Here is an 11639-nt window from a genome sequence, read left to right on the forward strand (position 1 = left end):
TGATTTAACAAATTGTTTTATGTAGGTCCTGTTACATTGCGGGTTTATTGAAAAATGTTTCACGAAACTAATTGTAGAATTAATAAACCTATAGGTACCTACCTACAATAGATATTTTTCTCGTTTCTTTACAACTACAGAGGTCAACGAACTTCTTTAATCGTAGGTACATAACATAATATCTGCAGTCTGTAGTCTCTTTTATAGGCCAACAGCCGACTTCCTAAACAAGCGATCGTGCGGTTTATAAGTAATAAGTAATAAGTGTACCTATATAGTAAACTAGTTACGACTAAAGACACTTGGAATCGAAATCGAATACCTGAACCTAAAAGCGTCTAGGAACTAGAAGTTCTTGTCTCTTGCACTAAGCATTAACTCTTTAGATTCGATTCTTTTTTCAATTCATTCTTTAGAATTCAACCGTGGTATACAAGTAGGTACATAAACTTTGCAGTGTATATCCAGTCAAACAGTATAGTCCATCTGTTTATCGTTTTATACTTGTCTGGCCGAGTTAAATCTCAATGACTGTTTTAATCATACCTTTTGCCATGGTTGTCTTAAGTCCAATGCGGCCTAGTATACCAAAAATATTAATTAAACACAACATGATAAGCATATTATGTTGCCTATGTAGGTACATTATTAAACATAATATTATATATTATCGTTATATTGAAAGATGCGTTATCATTGAACTATAATTAGGTATTAATAATAACTATGGTCTATGATTAAAGTCTTTAATCGTGATAATAACAAATATTCATTTATATTTTTAAAGAACTTAATGGGTACTACAAAACTGGCAGACTAAAACTATATACATATCTATATGTAAAATATTTTATGGCTCAATAAAGTTAAGTTTGTTATCGAATGTTGCCGAACACATTAAAAGATAAATTGGTAAAAATATTTTATGCAGTAAAATTAATACTCGTAAGTTACAACAGTTATGTAGGTACATAATACCTAATAAGTATTAGTAGGTTATGTGTTAAACTTATATCGTTATATCGATCTGTTAATAACGTTTTATTATACAGCAATAATATAATAATAGTAAATATAGAAAATGCTCACGTTAAATATACGTAGAGTGTTAACGATCGTTCAAATATAGACACGTCCTCATACCTAATCATATAAATCAACGTTTTTCAAACTTTTTCTTTGCCAGACCCTTTAGAGATAGTAAAAATGATTGCGGACGCTCTTAATGAAAATAAAATTTTCCTATTTATATATAAAGAAATTTTTTTTTATTTTAGAATAACTATAATTATAGATAAACATATAGGGCGCGCGTGGCCCTAAAAATAAATTCTAACATGATCGAGTCTTTGAAATTATCTGAGATTGACCGTTCGGCCGCCCCTGCTATATAGTATAAGACTATAATATACCTATATAAAAAAAAAATAGTACATACTCTTAATTTATGTTCGCGGACCCCCTCCGGTACACGCGCGAACCCATAGTTTGGTAAACCCTGGTATAAATTATATTGGTATTGATAATAATTAAACAACATATTGCAAATTTATTTTTAGAATTTATTATAAGCTAAATACCATTTAGGGAAGGGAGGGGAGGCCAATTTTATGCAGCTCTACTGACACGAATTTTACCATTGAAAATTTAATTAAAATAAAATAAGCTAAATATCTAATTTAATTATACTTGTAATTTTGATAAAAAAAATTGGAGTGTTTGTGATAGTTTTATAGTCTTTATATACCTACCTAAACCTAATAGAAATTGTTGTTCAGAACTAATGATAATAATTGTTGTATTGAATACGTATTCTAGATGACAATAATTTTTGGCATACTTACCAGTATTATGTTTTATGTTATTATACCTATTACCTTTCAATTTTTTTTAATTACTGTAACCGAATTGTATGTGTTCCTCAAAATTTGATCTCAGATACTTTTGGGCATTTTTTTTCTTAACCCTTTGATTAGTAATGAGTATGACTAATGACAGATATTTCAGCAATTTCCATACTCAAATTTTTAAGTTTATATTAATCGTTGTCAATTTATCAATAATTTAGTAATAGGTAAGTAATAACTATATAATAACTATACATGTGCTTCTATCTGTTGAGTATTTCTAAAAAAAACCTAACGAACATTCCGTCATTATACTTTAATTTTATTATTTTATTAAAAATAATTCTTCCTTTAGATACCCCAGTCAAAAAAAATATGTTCAGTAATTAAGAATCATTTTATAAAACATCAATCATAAATCATAATTTCGAATTTTTGTTCTAATTATTTAAATTACAAATGTTTATGAAGTTTTTTCTACATCACAATTCACAAAATATATTTTCTAGGTAATGTGGGCTGATCCATTAATTCAAACATCCATTATTATTATAGTGACAATAGTTTCTTCTAAGTAGAGCTACTCCCCCTATTTTATTTTTTTTAGAATTAATTATGTTTCATATTCAATACTTACATACTTATTATGTGAAATCTTCAATCAATTTGTTGTATGATTTATAATATTAAACATATTATAAATGTAAAATAAATTATTTCAACTTCAATTTATTTTCTATTATCAGCTTTAATTATGTTATAAGCTATTCAAATATTAAGATTTCTAAGAAAAATTCATAGATCTGCATGTGGTAGTTTCATAATTACGTAGAACATATTTGAATCATCCCGTTACATGATTTGTGTTAATACGTTTTGCTGGCATACTATAAGTCTTAAACCTATATACATTTCTTCCTTAAAATTCTCTTGTATTATAATAATATATTAACTGCAATATTATATTATTTAAAACGATCTATCATTTCATTCAAATTATTTTATAACAAAAAATCTATTTAGGGCCGTTCTTACAATGTCCAGTTAAGTGTCGGTTAAGACTAACCGGTAGAATTATATCAGTTAACTCATGATAAATTCTTCCTTTTAGCGTTATCAGGCACTAACCAAACATTGTAAAAACGGCCCTAAGTTTGGTTAAAATTTTTATGCCTAGGCTAGGACACCACCAATACATTATTATTTTAACATACCCGAGCAAATATTAAAAACGTTAGATAGAATAATAACATATACACTCAAAGTCAGGTATACCTTATAATGAGTAATGTATCTAAGTCACATCAGGCGATTGCCCAGACAAGTCTACATTTACACAAATGGTGACAATAAGTAATAGCTACACATGAACACAGCTTTTAACTTTTAACTATTTAAAAAATACAATTTATACCAAACTTAACAGGAGGACCATATCCACCCAATAAAAAATACTTTGCATAACCAGTCTTTTAATTTCTAATGAAACTTCCAGCGAACCTGGGCTAGATATTAATATAATCATGTTTAACATATTTGCAATTGACTATGATAAATTTAAAATGATATACATTTTAAGATAAGAATGCCTACTTGAACAGTGAAAACTAGTCACATTGACACAAGTGACAGACAGTGAGCGCTAATGTCTATAATCATGCCACAAGATGTATATTAATGTTATAAACTATACCATAATATCATTCTTAAGATACTTCACTACTAGTGGTTTATGCTAATATTGAAATACTTTACAAATTCAATAATATTGTACAAAAATAATTGTTTCTGTACACCAAAACAATCATGTGGCATATTATAATATAAATATTTATGTTTTTATGATTTCCTGTATATTATACAGTAATGGCTATCGACTATTATGAATAATGGCTTAAGTAGACAACTGAAAACCAATCACAACACACCTGAATCTTGTCAGGGATATACGATTATCTGACAACTCATTATGTAAGCAGAATAGAAATGTACACAGTATCGATTAATAGCAAACAATAATTTGCTGAAGTAAAAATATTTTGTACACTTAGTACCAATATAAGGAAATAATAAAAAATAAAAACATAATTAAACATATGAAATAATCAATTTTTATTCCTCTTGTACAACTGTTGTCTTTTCAGATACATATAAACCATCCAAGAACTTACGGATATCCTTGTTCTTCACGGTTGTAGACTGTTGGATTAAAGCAGCTAAAACAAATAAATACATTTTTATTATAATTAAATACTAAATTTGTATATTATATTATTAGCACTTAGTAAAATTAAAAATACTATTAAAAATTAAATCAAGCATTTATGTTGTATTCTATGATTTATACTCCTGTTTTTATTTAATTTTCTTCCAGATTAACAGTTTGGGCCAAGAGACACTACACCTGCATGTATTTTTCCTTACAAATACGTAACATTACAGTGAATTTACATTAACCTATTAAAGATTTTCAAGTTATAATATTATTTGGCATACCTTACAGGTTTAATTTTTAATAGTTAATACCATTTAAAAATGTTAATTTCACTTTAAAATTAAAATATAAAAAAAATTATGAGGTTCAATTAATGAAGGGCTTAATAATATTCTTACTTTTAAATTTGATAAGTAAATTCATTGTAGTGTAATATTAAGCATAAAAAAGTTAATTGAATTATTCAGAATCAGTGGTATAATTATGTAAATAGTAATACCCAGACACTGTACCCTCGTAAACACAAAACATTTCATTTTGTTTTAAAATTCACAACTTACTGTTGTAGAGACAAAAAAGGTGCTAACACATCATTTTTAATACAAGAGTTGGAGCCAAGCTGAACTTTTATATAACTAATTAAAATAATAATTGTAGACAACAAAAAATAAATAGCACTGAGAAAAATATTGAACATCATGAAAATATTATAGTATTGTGAATTATCTAAATAAAAAATTTAAATAAATAACTGTCTATATATAGCATTGTCAATAACTGTTGTAATAATTACAATTATTATTGTTATAACATTAAGACATAATTATGAATTATTTAAAATAATTAACTATAAACAATCATTAATTATTAATTTGCATGTTTTGTGTTTAGTGTATGCCATACAATCAATATCGGATTCATGATTCAGGATTTTACACACTAGCGTTATCAATATAAAACACCAGATGTAATAATAATAAAAATATAAGAAAATAATTATTTGTATACTTTGGTTTGTTTCTAAAAACATAATTTACATTTGACAGATTGGCTAGACAACTGGACTTAGAACAAGTTTAACTTCTAAATAGTAATATTTGTTATAGGTACCGTGTGTTCAAAAAAGTTTGTAAAAACTTAAATTATTATTTTTACATTTTAATATCCACATAATAGCAATAACAAATTTCACTTATAAAAAAATATTTTCTACAGTTGAAGACTATAGTAAAAGTAGTTGCTTTCATAATTACAAAAATAATCATTATTTAACATTTACTTAAACAACTGAAAATATTATTTTATAAACAGTTTATTAAAATGAAAAATGTATAATTAATTATGTTTCAAGTTCTTTAATAATTTTTGTTAATAAGTTAACATTAAATTTAAACTACATAATACTACCTACCCTAATTTAATTTTGCCAATTGCAGTTTTTTTAAATACTTAATATTATAGTTGAGAGTTCAAATATTAAATCATACAAATGATAAATAAATATGTGTATTATATTATACCTGATCTAGAAACTTTTTCAATGTCATTTCCTTCTACAATTAACTCGTCTTTTTGTTTAGAGTTGGTTATGGTGACACCTGGCGACATCTTGACACGTCTGATATATTTTTCACCCAAGAAATTTCTGATTTCAATAAGTGAATTGTTTTCAGAAGTTACACAATTGATGGGGAAATGGGCATATACGGCTCTCATTTTATATAAGAAACCCTAATTAAAAAAAAAAAAAAAAATAGTAAATTTAAAATAATATTTATTATTTAATTGAATAGCACATACTTTGGTGACACCCTTGATCATATTTTCAACGTGAGTGCAAATGGTTCTGACGGCAGCCAATTCTTTCTTGGTGCCAAACCATTTTTCCACAGTTAACAAACGTGGTCCTTTGAGGTAAATATCAACAGCTAAATGTTTGAAATTCCTCTCTAATGAACCACGGGGGCCTTTGACAACGATGATCCTCTTGTTGACCGTGACATCAATGCCTTCGGGGATTTTTACTGATTGGTTGGCGTTTATGGTCCTCATCTGAAAGTTTTAAAAAGATATTTTTAACAGGTTTTAATACAAAGTATACAAAACAATAGGTAATAAATATTGATCTCAGTTGAGATTCCGGTTGAGATTAAAAAGTGAATAAACGACAAATAATGTGTCAGTGTGCAACAGGCAATAACGAGATTTGTGCACGGAAATCTTGAAAATCGATTATATTGAAAAACTGCACAATGAAATCGCTCGGATAACAATTGTTTTTATAAAAGATACACAGGATACATGGACGGTGCCCGTATGCACTTAACAACATTGAGAAAAAGCAACGTAAAAGACGATACACTCCAAAACTTCAAACTCACGATAGCTAACAGAAATGCTTTTAAATGATCGGTAGCTGGTTAGTCGTGTCTGAAGTTCAAGAATAAGACCAATGTAAGAATTAATGGAAATGTAACTAGAAGTAGTCACAGAGGAACGTAAATCGACTTGTCGGTAGTCACCGTCGTAAGTTACGAAACTTAAAAAATATACTTCTTAGCGCGAATATAAAATAAAATAACGATTACGAAGAACTTACTGTTTCGATTAATTGAGTTAAAAATGTATTAAAGTAGAAATAAATTTGGATTACCTTGGATGAAAATCCGCACACACCGGAGACGTAAACTAGAATCGAAGAAGAGAATAATTTGTTTAGGTGCGTATTCGAGGTTATGAAAAAATGTCATGAGGACGTGGTATAAGCGGTATACGTTAATGTACGGTATCTTGTTGTGAACTCAACCACAGTTGTAACCAGTGTGGTTTTTTTTTTTTATTATCAGCGTTCTTATCAATCGTTGTTTTCGTTTCGGCGTCGGTTCTCGATCGCTTAGAAATGCTTACTGGCTAGACTATAATATAGTAGCTACAACCGCTTAGTACTTATTGCCTACTGGTTAGTGGTTACAGCTGCCGCTGCTTACCATTCTTTCGGAAATCGCGTTTTGTATGTTCCGTAAGTAATTAATTAATTTATTAAGTACTTGACGTTTAAAAAAATACACGCCCGTTTCTTTAAAAAACGCCATGGCTGACATTAGCTCGTATAGAGACCAACACTTTAAAGGCTCTCGAAGTGAACTGGACAAATTGTTACGTTTGTCAACAACTATGTATGTTGGTAATTTGGCATTTTATACAACGGAAGGACAGATATACGAATTGTTCTCCAAGTGTGGTGATATTAAGCGCATCGTCATGGGCCTGGACAAATTCAAGAAAACACCCTGTGGCTTTTGTTTCATTGAGTACTATACAAGGGATGATGCAGAAAATTGTATGCGTTATGTCAACGGCACTCGACTAGACGACCGAATCATTCGTACAGACTGGGATGCTGGATTTCTGGAAGGCAGACAATATGGCCGTGGAAAAACAGGTGGTCAAGTCCGAGATGAATATAGGACTGATTATGATATTGGCCGAGGTGGATATGGCAAAAACGCTCAACCCAAAGCAGACATGATAATTTTTGGCAGAAATAAAGACGCCCTTCCAATGGATTAATGCAAAATTTTAGCCCACTAAATTATAAATTTTTCAAATATATATAATTTTTTTTTTTTTTTTCATTTATCGTGTAAATTTCCTACCGCTCGAATTTGTAAATAAATAAATATTTTATATGTTATAGAAGTGTATTCAATTCAAACTCAAACGATCATTTTATGATCATGTTTTATTACATTGGAATGTGACATTTTTAAATTGCTACGCTCAAATGAATGATAACCGATCAGATAATTTGCATTGCTGTGAATATATTAATATGAACGAAGAAAAGTCTACTATAATATCAGATCTTTGTATTTGTCCACCATTTGGAAACTGCTGTTCTAAGTAAATATACTGAACACTTATCATATTATTGAACACTGGCACTATTTTTAGTTTGCTTGTTTTGTTTATTTTTTTAACCGTTTATAACAATTATTTTATAATTAATAATGATGGATGATGGTGTTGTATAAAATTATAGTCATAAATTAAATATTAAATATTTAAAAACTAAAACTATTGTTAAATTAATTAACAAATTTAACCAGCTAATAATTTAATTTTTTCCTGAAATAAGTGTCAGTATAAAAAAAAAAAAAATACTTCACAGATTTATTGGTAGGTACAAAAGTAATTATAAATCAATAAAAATTTTGATTCAATACAAAAAAAATGCAATGATAAATTTAAAGTTACCTATAGGTGAACCAAGTTAAATTTAGATTTAAAGAAAATGTATTAAAATTATTTAATTTATTATAATATGTTGGTTATAAATTGAGAGTATTTTTAAATATCTTAAATGTTTCTTATGAAAGAAAAATTTTTAAAATATATGTGATGTTAGCATGTTGCTAGTCACTAATGGCCAATATTGATTGAAAAAAATACTACAGTGATAGCCATTAGTGATAATCGATTGATGAAAATTTATAGTATATTTAAATAAAGCTGATTTGAAGTTGAAAATTGTCTGGACAATTTTAATTATATTTATTATTATCAGTAGCATTTATGCATGTCGAATGTGCAAGATACAATGTATTATTTATATTTAAATTAAGTATATTTTGGATAATTTTGAATATAAACTCTTTTTAAGTGTGATATATATTAATTGCATGTGTTAGCATTATATATCTTAGAGACAGATTAATATTAAATTAATACTTATTGTATCTTGCATATTTTGAATATTTCAATGTTACTACTTTTTGTATACTAAATACATATTTGTATTAATCTTACAGTCCATATTTTTGTTTTAACTTATATTTTCAAATTCAAAGTTACATAAATCACATAAATGTATTGTTTATCAAATTACTTGTAAAAGTGAGTAATAATTTATAGACTATAGTCTACAAAATATGATAAAATTATGATCGGTTATTATTTTTAAAGATGGACAAAAAAATGTAGTATGCAATGCAAATACAAATATTTTACCGACATTTTTAAACAGACAGTATTTCAAATAACAGGTATTGTAATTTGGAATATACATAGAGTCCATAGAGACAGCCATAAAAAAAGATAACAAGACTTTCATTGTTCATAACTTCATAAGCAATAGTTATTCAAAAAAATTGTAAATACGTTAACAAAATGACAAAATAAATTTTTGAATTTAAAGGGGGAAGTAATTGTATAAAACAATTACATGTGACCATTGTAAATGACATAACATCCTACTATTGTTAATTAAAATAATAATTATAAAATCATTTTATTTTTCTATTATTAAGATGTTTTGCTACTATTATCAGCTCTAAATTTATTTAAATTTTTCAGCTTATTGAAATGTCCACCATCTAGAGACATAGAAATAAATGTTATGGTGGCAAATTTTCAAGATCGATTTAGAATTCCTTGGCAGGGTGGAGCAAGACGTATTTCTTTAGATTCTGCAGTGCCATTACTTCTCTTTCCGGCTACTCTTTATTTTGCTGCTCTGGGGTTTTGGCCAACCATATTAATGTTTCCGTTGGTTACATTTTTTCTCTATTACATTCATCGTACTGTCCGCAAGTACAGAGTGGCTACAAAATTTTTCTATGTTTGGACATTAACATCAGCATCATTAGTGTTAATTATATTCCAGTTTCTAGTTGTTCCCATGTTAGATATTAACACTAATGAAAACATCATAATTACAGTCACTATGATAGCCACAGCGGCTTGTTTCTATTTTACCAAGAAACACGCAATCAAATCTCATCTAAAATATGATCTGGAAATGACTAATGTCAATGAAACAGACGAAAACATAGTTTTAATAAACGAAAGTGAAAATATTCAATGCAATACTTGTAAAAGGAATGTACCATCCAGAACGTATCACTGTTTTGTATGTAAGACCTGTGTGGTTCAACAACACATACATTCATATTGGTATGATACTGAAGCCTACTGATTTACATTAATCATAAGTAAATACAGTCTTAATAGTGTTTTATTTATTTATATAGGATAGACTGCTGCATCGGAAAGCACAATAGGAAATCATACATGGCAGGGCTGGTACTTGGTTCAGTTTTGTTTACATTCTTATCGAATCTCATCCTAACTACACTATGTCATCCTTTCAATGTTTTTGCGACAATCATGTTACCTGATGACTGTAGTGATGTATATTATGATATTATGTAAGATAATTTTAATTATTTTATTCTATGTAGAATAATAATTTTAATTGATGAAAATGTAAACATGTATACATTTTTATCAATTAAAATTATACATAAATATACATGTTTACATTTTCATATCTACTGTAAAAAATCTTTTTGGATAAAAACACTTACATACTTAAGAATTAATAAATAATTTATTTATAATAATACAAATAATGTAAATAATATAAAATATATTTACATTTAAAAACGTTAAGTTTCTTATTTTACAATTGCATTAACATAAAAACGTCTCATGATTTAATTAGGTATTTGAATATTTTAAGAGGCCGCCACACCTACATTTGTTTTCTTTGTGTATCTTCCATATAATATAGGAACAAAGGTATTCCTTATTTTCACGATTACAACACTCTGGTTTAGTTTAGGGCAAATGCACCTATTATATTATATTATATAAAAAAGGATATTTCCTATTCATTGACCAGATAGATTTTTTAGATTTACATTTTTCATAAATATAAGTATATTTTAATTTAAAATTATTTCGATTATTTTTAAACATTAATTACTTATTCAAAAATGTAAATATTAAAAATCAATCTGGTCAATGCACAGAAAATATTCTTTATAAAATATATAATAGGTGCTTCTGCCCCAAACTGAACCAGAAAGTCATAATCGTGGAAATACAAAATAAGAGAACTTATATTATGTGGTTGACAGACAGAGAAAATAAATTTTTGTGAGGCGACCCCTTAGTTCAGCGATCTTTTTTTAACTATTAATTAATAAAATGTAATATATATTTTGATTGATTTCTATTTATAGTCTTTTTAATCAATATTTTGCTTAGATACTTATTATATTTTTTGATCAAACAATACAATTTACCTATAATGATAATAAATAAACTGATTTCAAAATGAATTGTTGTTAAAAACTAAATACTGTTTGCACGACAAACCCATGATTTCATATTTTGTATTTTGTTTTTTTCTAGGTATGGTATTTGTTTTGTATCCGGGCTGTATTGTTTTGCAGTCGCAGTCATTTTATTTGTAATGTTTATCAACGATATCTATATGGTTTCGTTAGGAATAACTTACCATGAGTGGCAAGAACAATGTAAAGATTTTAAAGGTGATTGCCGTTGGTTCCTATCTAGACACTTTTTTAGAAATGTATTATCAAATTGGAAAGCATTTTTTAATAATGTCTGAATATATCATGTTTTATTTTTTCATAAATTTATTATATATAATATATATATTTTTTTAACTGTATAGGCAATAATTAATAAGGATTATTATTATTGTTAATGTATTCTATAATGTTATAAATATATATCATTAATTTATGCAGTTATATAATATTTTT

General features: G+C 27.2%; 3 protein-coding genes across 4 annotated transcripts; 2 read left to right on the forward strand and 1 right to left on the reverse strand.

Annotated features, from left to right (window-relative positions):
- Positions 1–3935: 3935 nt before the first annotated feature.
- Positions 3936–6871, reverse strand: LOC114125339 (60S ribosomal protein L9). Of its 2 annotated transcripts, none has more exons than XM_027988946.2 (4): positions 6716–6871; positions 5863–6114; positions 5583–5793; positions 3936–4063 (listed from the first exon to the last, which is right to left on the reverse strand). In XM_027988946.2, exons 2-4 carry the CDS (start codon positions 6112–6114, stop codon positions 3960–3962), a joined length of 567 nt encoding a protein of 188 aa, XP_027844747.2. In that variant the 5' UTR covers positions 6716–6871; the 3' UTR covers positions 3936–3959. The 2 variants fall into 2 exon arrangements, with proteins under 2 accessions (XP_027844747.2, XP_027844748.2); XM_027988947.2 differs by having other exon boundaries at positions 6662–6781.
- A 64-nt stretch (positions 6872–6935) lies between these two features.
- On the forward strand, positions 6936–11632 carry LOC114125336 (palmitoyltransferase ZDHHC23-B). The gene is made up of 5 exons (XM_027988941.2): positions 6936–7081; positions 7760–7965; positions 9418–10017; positions 10095–10271; positions 11263–11632. The coding sequence occupies exons 2-5, from the start codon at positions 7847–7849 to the stop codon at positions 11480–11482; spliced, it is 1116 nt and encodes a 371-aa protein (XP_027844742.2). The 5' UTR covers positions 6936–7081; positions 7760–7846; the 3' UTR covers positions 11483–11632.
- Positions 7078–7756, forward strand: LOC114125341 (nuclear cap-binding protein subunit 2-like). The gene has a single exon (XM_027988951.2). It carries the CDS (start codon positions 7153–7155, stop codon positions 7630–7632), a length of 480 nt encoding a protein of 159 aa, XP_027844752.1. The 5' UTR covers positions 7078–7152; the 3' UTR covers positions 7633–7756.
- Positions 11633–11639: the final 7 nt, after the last annotated feature.

Source organism: Aphis gossypii, chromosome 1 (genome assembly GCF_020184175.1).
Source record: "Aphis gossypii isolate Hap1 chromosome 1, ASM2018417v2, whole genome shotgun sequence".
Classification (NCBI taxonomy): Eukaryota; Metazoa; Arthropoda; class Insecta; order Hemiptera; family Aphididae; genus Aphis; species Aphis gossypii.

What these genes read in the sequence shown, in the direction of transcription:
- LOC114125339 (XM_027988946.2), bottom strand. Translation starts at nt 6,114, where the DNA reads ATGAGGACCATAAACGCCAACCAATCAGTAAAAATCCCCGAAGGCATT. An exon ending in TGATCAAGGGTGTCACCAAA is followed by an intron (nt 5,794 to 5,862) that starts GTATGTGCTATT and finishes TTTTTTAATTAG; the next exon opens with GGTTTCTTATATAAAATGAG. An exon ending in TGAAAAAGTTTCTAGATCAG is followed by an intron (nt 4,064 to 5,582) that starts GTATAATATAAT and finishes TATTTGTTTTAG; the next exon opens with CTGCTTTAATCCAACAGTCT.
- LOC114125341 (XM_027988951.2), top strand. Translation starts at nt 7,153, where the DNA reads ATGGCTGACATTAGCTCGTATAGAGACCAACACTTTAAAGGCTCTCGA.
- LOC114125336 (XM_027988941.2), top strand. Translation starts at nt 7,847, where the DNA reads ATGAATGATAACCGATCAGATAATTTGCATTGCTGTGAATATATTAAT. An exon ending in TTTGGAAACTGCTGTTCTAA is followed by an intron (nt 7,966 to 9,417) that starts GTAAATATACTG and finishes TAAATTTTTCAG; the next exon opens with CTTATTGAAATGTCCACCAT. An exon ending in GATGTATATTATGATATTAT is followed by an intron (nt 10,272 to 11,262) that starts GTAAGATAATTT and finishes GTTTTTTTCTAG; the next exon opens with GTATGGTATTTGTTTTGTAT.